Consider the following 14,895-nt stretch of genomic DNA (forward strand, 5'->3'; position numbering starts at 1 on the left):
CCACTTCTGAGACAGTCAGCTTGCACATCTTTTTACGTTGCTTGCTGAGAGTGTTACTGCAGAACTCTATTCACCGCGGCATCCATGCACAAATCACCACGTGCCTCACCGATAGCGAGAACCACCATATAATGACCATGAGGAAGGTGGTCAGCGTGACTCTACCTTCCCATTTTGGCCAATTGGTTGCTTAGGAAACCTGGCTGGAGTCGCTCAGCACACCCTGGATTAGAACTCGTGACTCCAGGGGTGGAAGTCAGCATCTTTGCTCGCTGAGCTACCCAGGCACCCCTTAACACACCGACATCAAAGGATTACAAGATTTAATCATGAACCTCTGACATACAAATTGCACATTTAACAATAATAACAAAACCCCCATCTTTTTCAATATTTAGAGGACAAATAGAAATTACTCTGACACCTGGATGGTTTCATGGTTTCGTGCTTAACACAGTCAATTTATAGAAAGGAGAACATACACCGATCAGCCACAATATTAAAACTACCTGCCTAATATTGTGTAGGTCCCCCTCGTGCTGCCAAAACAGCACCAACCCGCATCTCAGAATAGCATTCTGAGATGATATTCTTCTCACCACAATTGTACAGAGCGTTTATTCTGAGTTACCGTAGACTTTGTCATTTTGAACCAGTCTGGCCATTCTCTGTTGACCTCTCTCATCAACAAGGCATTTCTGTCCACAGAACTGCCGCTCACTGGATGTTTTTTGTTTTTGGCACCATTCGGAGTAAATTCTAGAGACTGTTGTGTGTGAAAATCCCAGGAGATCAGCAGTTACAGAAATACTCAAACCAGCCCATCGTAGATAGCAAAAACTCATTACATTTGTGTACACAGCCACACTTCTTCAGGTTATATCGCCAGTAGACCAAACGTTGCTATTTAAATAAATATAATGAACTTTGAAAGCTACAGCTTTGTACAGAAAAGTACTCTCTCTTGTCTTAATGTTTTAGAGACTCACAATATTACTAAAGTCCTCTTTGAAGGCAAAACTTTCCAAAGAAAATCTATTTAATAGAAACAGAATATGAGTGATTCCATCTCTGGTAAACTGAATAAAACAATGTTAAATCACATACACATTACATTACATTCAAAAAACTGATTGTATATACTCAAGAAAAGCAAGAGATCTGTCATCGACAATCAGAGAAAACAGTTATTGAAATTAATATTAAATCCGCACTTGATATTGCCTCGTCCGCCATGGTTTTCCTCCAACACCGAGGGCACAAAGAAGGGGCTCATGAGCACCCTTCTGAGTGATAAAATGTCAAATGGGACACATTACAGTCTCGTGGACTTTGCAGGATGGGCAAATGGAAAAAAAGAGGGCCACAAGACAGCAAGTCCACATTAAGTGTGCCATTTGGGACAGGGCCATAGAGTAAAATGCTCTTAAACTGTTGCAGTGACCGATTTGTAAGTAAATCAATCATTTAAGGTGGTTCTTGTCAGTGAATCGATCGAACCATTTCACAAATCAGTCTGGATGATTCATTAGCAAATGGCCCTGAATCTAAATGGATGAATGAATAACTGGAAAGGTCCTGAAAAAAGAGATTTATCAGTCAAAAGTGTGGGAACCCTGTTGCTTACACATTTGACATATGGTGTATCATTATTGAGGAAATAAACCAGCTTATAATTTTCTGTAAAAAGTGTTCTCTGTGTTAAGTTTTGTTTCAGTTGCTTTTCTGCCTTTTCCTATCTTATCAGTTGTGTCTTATCTGCCTCTGTCTGTGAGTGATTCTTTCTCCTGTGTTCCTGTTTCTTATTGGCCACAAGTCCTGTCTCTATCCCACTTTACTTCACTGTGCTCTCTGTTCCTCTGTCAGTTCAACCACTTCAGTCACTTCAAAATGACCATCCCTCAATTCTATAGGTCGTCCTGTCTGTCACTCCCTGTGAGTACGCCCACTCCAGCACCCTCTTTGACCCACCCACTCTAACATGCAACTTCACTGCCTTAACTTACTCATGAAATGCTTCTCTTTCCATGGAAACATTCAATTTAAGCATGCTCATAGTGATGTAAATCAAATGTTCTCATTCCCAGCCAACATCACACTCTTAGCTCTTGATTTTGACCCCTTAAGATGTGAAGCGGTCTTCATTTCTGTGTTTTGCTCATTCTTCAATGGAATTATGGGGTGCTTGTGAGAAGATGTGGCCTGGTCAGCATGCACTTCCTGTAGTGTATGTCCTTTTGGTGCAGCATCTTTCATAGATACATTCAGAAGGAACTGCTTGACTTGGAGAATACCTCTCAAGGCATTGCTATCAGTTTTGTAAGGGCAGCTTTCTTGAACCCCGATGCTTGGTGATAAACAGAAAGTAGACATTTTGCCCGACTAATTACTGTTTGTGCTCAAGTTCAGTGGAATGACATTATAACAGTAACCCTGATCTCTGTGTGGGACGGAGTGTTTGTGTGTGTGTTTTCCTTAAGAATGACTTAGGAAATGGTGTGCATCCCAAACATTTGTTAGGAAAATGAACTTTTTTTTTCTTTTTTGCATACTGCGCTTTTCATTCTGTCTGTCTTTCTGTGTGTGTGTGTGTGTGTGTGTGTGTGTGTAGGGACATGATCAGAGCGCCACGCTGACCCAGCACACAGCTGAACTGACTTTACCTAAACACAGCCCTCTGCACAGGGACCTGCTCCGATATGCTAAACTGATGGAATGGCTTAAGAACACCCAGAGAGAGAAATATGAGGGTCTGTCCAGAGTAAGTGCTTTGCGATCACTTTAATGATTATCACAGTCATTATCATCATGACTGATGTCACAACACCATTGAAGTATGAAAGCATTAGGTTACATATGCATAACTGTCCTTTGACAATACAAATTGAGCGTTGTTTCATCTTGATTAAGCTATAGTGGATGGAGTACTTTTAAACTACATAAAAGTCGAGGACAAAAAAGTATTGTTATATTGCTATAATCATCCAAAATTTCTGTAACACTGCAAATCCCAATTACAGCATTACAATTACTCTGATTATTACATTACCAGCTGGTATTGTCATTAAATCATAAGACATTAGTCAGAACATCCATCATTTCTGCATGTTTTAATGTAAAAATGTTGTTATTATGATATCACAATGACCATTATCAACAGTAATTACAGCAAAAGAAGATACATTTATATCAGTGGTGCATTATCATTATCATAAGCACTGATCTGCAATTCACAATTACAGTAACCATAAATGTGCCATCATAATCACATAGCAATCTCATTCTTATGTCCTCTTAGAAGCCTTTCCTTTTTAAAATGGCAACATCTCAGCAACCTTTAATTTCAGCTCTGGTCAGACTTAATAATACTGTAAATGAGGGCCTGGGTAGCTCAGTGAGTATTGACGCTGACTACCAACCCTGGAGTCGTGAGTTCGAATCCAGGGTGTGCTGAGTGATTCCAGCCAGGTCTCCTAATCGGCCAAATTGGCCCGGTTGCTAGGGAGGGTAGAGTCACATGGGGTAACCTCCTCATGGTCGTGATTAAGTGGGTCTCACTCTCAATGGGGCGCGTGGTAAGTTGTGCGCGGAGAGTATCTTGAGTCTCCACATGCTGTGAGTCTCTGATGTGTCATGCACAGCGAGCCCAGAGCATAAGATGTGTGGAGGCAACTGAGACTTGTCCTCCGCCACCCAGATTGAGGCGAGTAACCACGCCACCACGAGGACCTAGTTAGTAGTGGGAATTGGGCATTCCAAAATTGGGGAGAAAAAGGGGATAGATAAATAAATAAATTAATTAATAATAATAATACTGTAAATGTTATTTTAGAGATATTAAACCGAATTAACTCAAAAACAGTGCAAATTTTAAGGTTTTCGTCAGAAGGATTATTTCCTGATCATTACTCGATTCTAAGTTCTTATTTGCTTTAAACACATTTGTCTCTGTTGTATTATCAAAAACGCCCTGTAATAATCCAAATGTGCTTAAATTCCTCCTTTCCTCCCTGATGTTTTTTAAAGACGTATGTAGATTACATGACCCGATTGTACGAGCGGGAAATTAAAGACTTCTTTGAAGTGGCAAAGATCAAAATGGCAGGAACTAGTAAGGACGTGAAAGGAAAGTTTGGTAAGATCACATTTAAAAAAAAATGTTTATCTGAGTTTGTGTCATGAGATGTATGAAATATATGTCTTATGTCTTGTGTATGCTATGTTTTGTGTTTGTCATAGTATGTGCTGTTTGCAATGTACATGTGTTTTTTTTTGTCTTTTCTTGCACTAATGTTACACCACACGCAAGCGGTTTAGAGTGTTGAATTTAAAGGCTCATATAGATGCATTTTAAAATAGAATCATTGATATTTCAGTCATTGCTTGTCTCTTGATTCCTGTTTTTTTTATATATATATATATATATATATGATGGTGCATAACTTCACATGTTCTGTTTTCATAGTAATGTCCTGACATGTGCTGCATGGCCACAGTGTGTTCACCGATTGGCGTTAAACATATGCTAGAAGCGCAACACTCAATTTGTTCTGTGAAAAGAAGGCATGAATAGATGGCATCTTAGAATAAGGACAGTGTTGTGATTGTTTTTTTTTTTCCTTAAAAGTAAAAAGACAGTGAATTATTTGTTTTAGCATTTGCACTCACAGCTTTTTTAATACCGTGGGGTTCAAAAGTCTGAGACCACACTGAAAATCTGGGATTCAAAATCCATGATTTAAGATTTTGACAAATTTTAAACAAGGAAACGTTAATATAAAATGAATGAGAAATATTTAAGATTCTGCACTATTTCTAGGTCACTAATCAAATAAGCAAATTTGTTACATTGACCATGTTAACTCTTTTGTAAAGGTCAGATTTTCTCCATTAAACAAGATGATCTTTGAAACGTTCTCAAATCATTTTGGGTTAACCTGGATCATCAAGTTTGCACAAACTACTAAGAATTTCTTAGTAATTCTAAAAAAATACTGAAAAGAAATTCTGAAGTTCATGTACATTTTTCAGTTCAACCTTTTTACTTGAATTGTTATGCTGGTAATATCATTTGTAATAAAATAAACCATATTGAATTAGAACAATGTAAAATTGAAGCATTTTGTGAAAGTAGACTTTTGAACCCCACCATAATGAACAAACAACATTGCAGCAGTAATTTCTAAACTATTGTTTGGACAAATGATACTTATTTCTTTTCTATATTTTTAGAAACATTACATTGGTAAGCATTTAGGTGGTAGAAAGATATTTTCATAACGCTCAGTTTCAGCTTTTTCTCCCTGTGTTGAAAGAAATGTAGCTTTTTGTTTCCAAGCCACCACTGAGCCCATAGTGCAAATTCAGCCTCTGCAGTGCATGTCATTATTGAAGACTTTGACCTTTAACCCCTAACTCTGGCACCATGCTGCATGTTGTGAGCCTAACGTTTGTCTGTCTCTGATGCCTGCCTTTCTAACCGGCCTCCAGCCACGCTTCCTCGGAAAGAGAGTGCTCTCAAACAGGAGACAGAGAGTGAGTATCAGTTCCACATGCCACGCCTATCCCACAATGCCTTGCTGCCTTTAATAAAAGGGGAATCTATTTTTCCTCTTTGGCACAACAAGCTACATTTGTAAATTTAGTTTCAATAGTTCTTGACTACACCAAAACATGATTTTTCTTTATTTGCTAAGCTTCAGGTACATGCACCATTTTTGCACTCTATCTCACCTTGTGCACCCCAAATATTTGTGATAGTCTTACTGACCTTAAAAATAACAGATATTAAAATGTCTAATGTTAATGTATCAGGGATTAAAGGGGAGATTAAAGTTTGATAATTCTATCCTACAAAAGCATGATCTTTTATTAATGGACTACAGTGGCCCTTAAAACTATTTGCACACTTAAAGACAGCATCACACTTGCAGTCTCAAAACAACTCGATTTTGGCTGAGGGTGTCACATATGCGGACTGTTTTGCTGAGATCTCGCTCTCTTCTGTCGGAGGTATGACACTCTTGCCGATACAAAATAGTGGAGGGGTGACAGACATACCAACTCACCGCAACTGTCTCTCTCTGATTCCCTGTCACATGGAGTTCGCTGACATAACAGGAGTACCGCATGAGCATAAACAATTGCACAAGAGTGATTTAGGATGCGATTCATGGAGTAACTTTACCTTATGAAAATGTGTGATTGTGTATTTATCCCATCAAGGCTGGCCGTAGAATGCGTTTGTCCATATGCAGCTTTCAGTGAGTAAATGAGTTGTTCAATAAAAACTGTAGGAGAAAAAGGCAGGAAAAACGCTTGGTGACAGAATCACTATGTATTACAATCAGCATTTGTGATGATATGCAGCTTCGATTGCAGATGAAAATATTCAGATCAGCTTGACATCTTGTCAGTTCTTCAGTATATGAAGAAGCTCATTGGTCACTTGACGAGAACACAAGAGCCTGCCCCAGCAACAGAACAACTTTTTCTGTCACGTTGGATCCTTTTTTCCCGTTGCTGTAACCATTAATTCAGCAGGGAGTCCCAGTGGTCAAGTGATTAATGACCTCCCACTGAGAGAGGCCAGTGCACGCTCCGTCTCCCTCCGCCTGGCCGGCGATTATGTAAATGAAGCTCACATCTGAAAGTCACTGGAAATATCAGCTAGTGTGATGCCGGCTTAAAGAAATGTTCCGGGTTCAATACAAGTTAAGCTCAAGTCGACAGCATTTGTGGCATAATATTGATTACCACAAAAATTAATTTTGACTCGTCCCTCCTTTTCTTTAAAAAAAGCCAAAATGGAAGTTAAGGTGAGGCACTTACAATGGAAGTGAATGTGGCCAATTTTAGGAGGGTTTAAAGACAGAATTGTGAAGCTTATAATTTTATAAATGCACTTACATGAATTCTTCTGGTAAAACTTGTGTATTATTTGAGCTGAAAATTTGTTAAATCATCATTTTTACAGTCGTTTTAGGATTTTAAGTTTTGTTGACATTACATCGTCATGGCATCGAAGATGTAAAATTGGCTATAACTTCACACAGAAAAGGTTAGTAAGCGATTTTATCACACTAAAATCATGTTAACATGTATATTGTTTATATACATGTTGAAAACGTGAGTATTTTAACAAAGAAATAGGCCCCCATTCACTTCCATTGTAAGTGCCTCACTGTAACCCAGATTTTTGCTTTTTTTTTTTTTAAAGGAGGGACGTGCCAAAATGTTTTTGTGTTAATCAACATTATGCTACAAATGCTGTTGATTGAGCTTAAAGGGATAGTTCACCCAAAAATGAAAATTCTCTCATAATTTACTCACTCTCATGCCATCCCAGATGTGTATTACTTTCTCTCTTCAGCAGAACACAAATTATGAATTTTAGAAGAATATTTCAGCTCTGTAGGTCCATACAATTCAAGTGAATGGGTGCCAAAATGTTTATGCTCCAAAAAAAACATTAAGGCATCATAAAAGTAATCCATATCTTCAGAAGTGATCTGATAGATAGTGGTAAGAAAGAGATCAATATGTAAGTACTTCTTTGTTTGAAATTCTTCTCCCTGCCCAGTAGGGGGTGGTATGCATAAAGAATGTTAATCACCAAAAACACAAGAAGAAGAATGTGAAAGTGATCTGTTTCTCACCCACACCTATCAGATCACTTCTGAAGATATTGATTTAACCACTGGAGTCTTATGGATTACTTTTATGTTAACTTATGTGATTTTTGGAGCTTCACATTTTTGCCACCCATTCACTTGCATTGTATGGACCTACAGAGCTGAAATATTCTTCTAAAAATCTTTATTTGAGTTCAGCAGATGAAAGAAATTCACACATCTAGGATGGCATAAGGGTGAGTAAATGATGAGAGAATTTTCATTTTTGGATGAACTATCCCTTTAACTTGTTCTGAACCTGGAACATTCCTTTTAAGCCACAAACAATTATGAATGTCTATATACAGTATATTCATCAATATATGTATGGTGAATATAATTAAATAAACAAAATGGCATTTAGAAAACAACAACAAAACTTTTAAGGAAAAATTGCATTATTTTTTTGAGTGAGATTTCACTTTGTGGAACATGTAGCTAATGTGATGAACTACAGCAAAGTATAGTTTTTTATTTTTATTTTATCTATGCAATTATTATTATTTTTAAGCGTTTGAGTTTCCAGAAGTGTCCAAATACTTTCTGGGGTCAAATTAAATCAGATTTGACTGTAGTTGGATTGCTTGTATTATGTAATATGAACCCTTTCAGATCACCATGCGATTGACAAAGTGAGTTAAATGACCCACATTGAAAAAAGGCTTTTCTTTTAAACAAGTTTACCTAGTACGGATTTAGCATCAGAATTGTCTTTAGTAATTTCTGTGTGGTCAGTTCATGCTCTGATGGGCTCTCCTGACTCTCAGGCCTGCACGGGAGCTCTGGAAAGCTGACAGGGTCCACCTCCAGTCTGAATAAACTGGCTGTAAGCAGCTCCAACAGCAGGCGCTCTCAGTCCTCTTCTCTGCTTGACATGGGCAACATGTCTGCCTCTGACCTGGATGTAGCAGACAGGACCAGGTTTGATAAGGTGTGCCACCTCTAAAACGTACAAGATTTAAATGTCATGTTCATATGGAGGCACAGAGTTCCAAATAGAAATGTTTATATGCTAAGAACACCCCTTTCCTGAGGTAAAATAACTGTAATTCATGGCATCTCATGGCTTATTGCTGTATTTAATTGTGGTTAAATACTGAAATTTGTTGTACAGACTGAAATGTTTAAATCATGCATATCCCCATTGAGAGTTTGTGGACCTTCTGTTTTTTTGTCTAGATCTTTGAGCAGGTGTTGAGTGAGCTGGAACCACTGTGTCTGGCTGAACAGGACTTTATCAGCAAGTTCTTCAAGCTGCAGCAACATCCAACACTAGCTCAGGTGAGTATCAGACAAAAACTATTCTGGCTCAAGTCTTGGTGTGTGTGTTGTTTGTGTGTTTCTAATTATGTTACAAACACTTAATTAGGGAGAGAATGTGGATGACGCAGATGGAACAGCACACTCCAGACCAGTCAGTGACCATAGACATTCCATATCTGAGTGAGTGCTCAGCTCATTCATTGCATTTTACCAATCACCCATTAACAGCCAAAAGCAATTAAGCAAAGGAAAGAAACTTGGTTCAAACTAATGAAAATGGGCATATGTTTTTTTTCTCTTGCAGGAAGGACATGGTTCGAATGATGATGAATAAGATATTTCAGAGCATCGAGACTGAGTTGAACAGTCTTATAGCTTTAGGTGATAAGATAGACAGCTTCAACTCTCTGTACATGCTGGTAAAGATGAGTCACCACGTTTGGACGGCTGAAAATGCTGATCCTGCCTCCTATCTCAGCACAACACTTGGCAATGTGCTGGTCACTGTTAAGAGAAACTTCGATAAATGCATTGTGAGTTGAGCTCATGTTTGTCTAGTTTGATGTATTTATTGATAGTGAATGAAGGCAAAGCAGATGCTATGTAACACTATATTTTTTCTTGAAACCAACTAAGGTGGTGGAAAACATTTCTTAGACTTTCCTTACTATGACAGGCACAGACATAAAGGCCACAAGAGTCCAAAATGAATAAAATCCCAGAAGCAGTTTATTGTTTAACCAAAATTGGCCACATTCACTTCCATTGTAAGTGCCTCACTGTAACCTTCATAAATTAGTTTTTGTGGTAATCAGCATTATGCCACAAATGCTGTCGAGTTTAACTTGCATTGAACCCAGAATGTTTCTTTAAACTTTTTATAGCCTATATATTTCACCAAATGAGGTTTAATGAGGAATGAGGGTTATTATTCACAAGATATGAAGTTGGAGACACAATGTATGTGTTGACAGGGCATGTTTCCATATTGCAGTATTTTATTGTCGCTTCAATTTAGAACACTTGATTATCTAATCAAAATATGCCTTGAAGTGAGAAGAAAAATATGGATGAATATTGTTTGATGAAAGATTTAGATGCAGCAAATCCCCATGTGTTTGTTTTTATTTCACCTCTAGAAGCCGCTATTATATTGTAGAACAAAGCCTAACTGTAGAATCCTCCAGCCACAGAGGTACCAAAAAAAAAAAAAGAGGAAAAAAGCAGCTATCGGCATAGATTTTTGTAGATCAATAGTTCCTAAAAGCAGCTATCGGTACCGATTAATCGGTTAAGCCGATATATCAGTCTACCTCTACCAACAAGTGCAGCTCAGCAATTGTATCTCCTGATTTTTCTGTTGCTCTTTCAGTCTGGTCAAATTCGTCAGATGGAAGAGGTAAAGATTTCTAAGAAGAGTAAGGTGGGCATCCTGCCTTTTGTCACTGGCTTTGAGGAGTTTGCCAAGTTGGCAGAGGCTATTTTCAGAAACGCCGAGCGACGGGGTGATCTGGACAAGGCTTACATAAAACTCATCAAAGCTGTCTTCAATAATGGTGAGGTTCTTGACCAGTGGGTCCTCTTGTCCTTGATGACTCAAACAACTTTGATTGGTTAATTTATGGGAAGGCCTAAATTTAATACCGGATTTGAAACTGTTGCTCAATATGAAAAGAAAACATGAAACAGACACCCAGTTTCTGATATTTGCTGACGAGTTTCAACAGTAAAGCAATTAAGAGTTAAATCTTCTCTTCATTGCTCATGTTCTTATTGACTCAATAATGATTGGTCTCTGTCCATTTGTGTATTGATTAGTGGAAAAGGTGGCCAACGAGAGCCAGAAGACTCCACGTGATGTGGTGATGATGGAGAACTTCCACCATATTTTCTCAACACTGTCTAGCCTGAAGATCTCCTGTTTGGAGGCAGAAAGAAAGGAGGCCAAGCAGAAGTACACAGAGCACCTGCAGTCCTACGTCATCAACTCACTGGGCCAACCGCTGGAGAAACTCAATGTGAGCTTGGGAAAATGTTTATGGAAACTTAAAATCAGCATTGTGCAAGTAGAATATCCATGTAGACTTCTTAGTAATAAAATTGAAATGCGTTCACTTAAAATTGTTAATTGTAATTGGATTCTTCAGCCCTCATCATCAACAAGGGAAAAAAGATAGTTCACCCAGAAATGAAAATTCTCTCATCATTTACTCACCCTCATGTCATCCCAGATGTGTATGACTTTCTTTCTTCTGCTGAACACAAAGATTTTTAGTAGAATCTCTCAGCTCTGTAGGTCCATACATTTGAGGTCAACAAGGTCCAAACTTTGATGATTTAAAAGTATATAAAGGCAGCATAAAAGTAATCCATATGACTCCAGTGGTTAAATCCATATCCTCAGAAGTGATATGATAGGTGTGGGTGAGAAACAGATACATATTTAAGTCCTTTTTTACTATAAATCTCCACTTTCAAACAGCCCTCTTAAGTAAGCACTCTTCTCTCCTAAGAGTTCATTTGTTTTTGTCGATTTGCATTATTCGTGCATATCGCTACCTACTAGGCAACGAGGAGAATTTATAATAAAAAAGGACTTAAATATTGATTGTTTCTCACCCACACCTATCATATCGCTCCTGAAGATACAGATTTAACCACTGGAGTCATATGGATTACTTTTATGCTGCCTTTATGTGCTTTTTTAAGCTTCAAAGTTTTGGACCGTTGACTTTTAATTTCACCATGAATATAGCCATTGAAGTTGGCAGGGTGTTAAGAAACAAACAAACATTGTATGGACATAGAGAGCTGAGATATTCTTCTAAAAATCTTTGTGTTCTGCTGAAGAAAGAAAGTCATACACATCTGGGATGGCATGAGGGTGAGTAAATGGTGAGAGAATTGTAATTTTTGAGTGAACTTTTACTTTAACTTTATATGCGAAGACCAGGGATTTCCGTTGAATGAACAATAACTAATCATTCAATGTGCATTATACAATGTAATAATAATTTATATTTTTAAAGAAAGTTATTATGAAGTATTACCAAGAAAATCTAACTTGTATACAGTATATTGGTGGTTGGGGGTCTGGGAGTCTGTAAAAGTAGAAAAACCCTGTACTGAGAAATTATAATGATGCATTTAATCTTTGCATATGAGTTTAATAAGAGTCTTTCATACAAGATTGACAAGCGTGCTTAATTTTCTTCCCATCTTGCAGCACTTCTTTGAAGGAGTGGAGGCACGTGTAGCTCAGGGTGTGCGTGAAGAGGAGGTGAGCTACCAACTGGCCTTTAATAAACAGGAACTGCGCAAGGTCATTAAAGAATACCCTGGCAAGGAGGTGAAAAAAGGCCTGGACAACCTCTACAAGAAAGTGGATAAGCACCTGTGTGAGGAAGAGAATTTGTTACAGGTAAAAAAATAATAATAATACTAAATACCTTTATGAATCTTACAGATCATTTAGAGAACATCACTTTGAATTTAAACTGTGTTTTGTCCACTAGGTGGTGTGGCACTCCATGCAGGATGAGTTCATTAGGCAATACAAGCACTTTGAGGGCCTGATAAACCGCTGCTACCCTGGGTCTGGAATCACCATGGAGTTCACCATTCAAGACATGCTGGAGTACTTCTCCAGTATCGCTCAGTCCCACTAAAGTTGAATGCTATTGAATGATAGTGAGAGTGTGTTCGAGTGAGAGGAAAGTGGTGTGTGTGAGCAGGAGAGATAGAATAAACACACATCATATATTGTACATACAATATATTACAATGCATTTCGATTTTTGCTAGTAATGTTTGTGCACACAAGTGATCTAAACTGAGCAACAACACTGGAACCCTTTTTGTAACATTGTAACAAGCCATTTGAAATTTGTTCAGTAGGATCTTTTTGTTGCTGATTTCCATGAGCTATATATATATATATATATATATATATATATATATATATATATATATATATATATATATATATATATATATATATATATTATGTATACACACACAGCTCTGGAAACAATTAAGACACCACTGCAAAATTATCAGTTTCTCTGGATTTACTGTTTATAGGTATGTGTTTGAGTAAAATGAACATTTTAGTTTTATTCTATAAAGTGCTGACAATATTTAACATTCCAAATAAAAATATTGCCATTTAGAGCATTTATTTGCAGAAAATGACAACTGGTCAAAATAACAAAAAAGATGCAGTGTTTTCAGACCTCGAATAATGCAAATAAAGTTCATATTCATTTTTAAACAGCACAATATTAATGTATTAACTTAGGAAGAGTTCAGAAATCAATATTTGGTGGAATAACCCTGATTTTCAATCACAGCTTTCATGCGTCTTGGCGTGCTCTCTACCAGTCTTTCACATTGCTGTTGGGTGACTTTATGCCGCTCCTGGTGCAAAAATTCAAGCAGCTCTGCTTCGTTTGATGGATTGTAACCATCCATCTTCCTCTTAATCACATTCCAGAGGTTTTCAATGGGGTTCAGGTCTGGAGATTGGGCTGGCCATGACAGAGTCTTGATCCAGAATAACCTTGTACGTGGCTTAATTCATGCATCCTTCACAAAGATGAATCTGCCCGATTCCAGCCTTACTGAAGCACCCCCAGATCATCACCGATCCTCCACCTGGTCATCTAATGGTTAGATGGAGACCTGGAGAGGCCTTCAAGCGACAGTGTCTCACACCCACTGTTAAATTTGGTGGAGGATTGGTGATGATCTGGGGGTGCTTCAGCAAGGCTGGAATCAGGCAGAGTCGTCTTTGTGAAGGATGCATGAATCAAGCAACGTACAAGGTTATCCTGGAAGAACACTTGCTTCCTTCCATTTTGACAATGTTCCCCAACTCTGAGGATTGGTTTTTTCCAGCAGGACAATGCTCTGTGCCACACAGCCAGGTCAATCAAGGTGTGGATGGAGGACCACCGGATCAAGACCCTGTCATGGCCAGCCCAATCTCCAGACCTGAACCCCATTGAAAACCTCTGGAATGTGATCAAGAGGAAGATGGATGGCCACAATCCATCAAATGAAGCAGAGCTGCTTGAATTTTTACACCAGGAGCGGCATAAAGTCACCCAACAGCAATGTGAAAGACTGGTAGAGAGCACGCCAAGACGCATGAAAGCTGTGATTAAAAATCAGGGTTATTCCACCAAATATTGATTTCTGAACTCTTCCTAAGTTAAAACATTAATATTGTGCTGTTTAAAATGAATATGAACTTGTTTTCTTTGCATTATTCGAGGTCTGAAAACACTGCATCTTTTTTGTTATTTTGACCAGTTGTCATTATCTGCAAATAAATGCTCTAAATGGCAATATTTTTATTTGGAATTTGGGAGAAATGTTGTCAGCACTTTATAAAATAAAACTAAAATGTTCATTTTACTCAAACACATACCTATAAACAGTAAATCCAGAGAAACTGATCATTTTTCAGTGGTCTTTTCCAGAGCTGTATCTATCTAATGGTATATGATAATGAAACAATGCTTAAATGACTGAACCTTCTCATAATTTCTCCATAAACCTCAACACTACAAATGTGTTTTTATCTTTTGCCTTTCTGATCGTCCATGCACTTCTGTGCTGATGGCTATTAACACGTCACATAAAATTACAAAATAAAAAACTGCAGTCATAGAAATGATACTTTTGTGAGCCATTTTTCTTTGTAATAAGATAAACTGTTAAAATAAGCAGCATCAACAACAGAGATCGATTGATTCCAGTTACTTTATCCATTTATTCTTCAGTTGGAGATGCTTTATGGATTTACTAGACTAACTGTCTGGTGTCTTGCACCAATTCTTTTATGTCTTGAGAAGTTATAACTAGATCCCCGAAATCTCTCTCTCCACCCCGATTGCTCAATACTTCATTTCCCATCATGCTCTCTTTAAAAAAAAAAAAAAAAACTTTTTTT

The 14,895-nt window shown here is 37.8% G+C and overlaps 1 protein-coding gene across 4 annotated transcripts in view; it reads left to right on the forward strand.

The window, feature by feature from the left end:
- exoc1 (exocyst complex component 1) overlaps positions 1-12,901 on the forward strand; it is a 35,387-nt gene extending 22,486 nt beyond the window's left edge. For 2 of the 4 annotated variants that reach the window (XM_051654902.1, XM_051654903.1), the window contains 11 exons: positions 2,612-2,761; positions 4,027-4,135; positions 5,491-5,535; positions 8,441-8,604; positions 8,853-8,954; positions 9,043-9,116; positions 9,241-9,469; positions 10,309-10,492; positions 10,755-10,954; positions 12,163-12,357; positions 12,452-12,901. In XM_051654902.1, coding sequence (XP_051510862.1) covers positions 2,612-2,761; positions 4,027-4,135; positions 5,491-5,535; positions 8,441-8,604; positions 8,853-8,954; positions 9,043-9,116; positions 9,241-9,469; positions 10,309-10,492; positions 10,755-10,954; positions 12,163-12,357; positions 12,452-12,604 — 1,605 coding nt within the window. In that variant the 3' untranslated portion in view covers positions 12,605-12,901. The remainder of the gene's footprint in view (positions 1-2,611; positions 2,762-4,026; positions 4,136-5,490; positions 5,536-8,440; positions 8,605-8,852; positions 8,955-9,042; positions 9,117-9,240; positions 9,470-10,308; positions 10,493-10,754; positions 10,955-12,162; positions 12,358-12,451) is intronic. The other 2 variants (XM_051654905.1, XM_051654906.1) reach the window with 1 other exon arrangement.
- Positions 12,902-14,895: the final 1,994 nt, after the last annotated feature.

Source organism: Myxocyprinus asiaticus, chromosome 25, assembly GCF_019703515.2.
Source record: "Myxocyprinus asiaticus isolate MX2 ecotype Aquarium Trade chromosome 25, UBuf_Myxa_2, whole genome shotgun sequence".
Lineage (NCBI taxonomy): Eukaryota > Metazoa > Chordata > Actinopteri > Cypriniformes > Catostomidae > Myxocyprinus > Myxocyprinus asiaticus.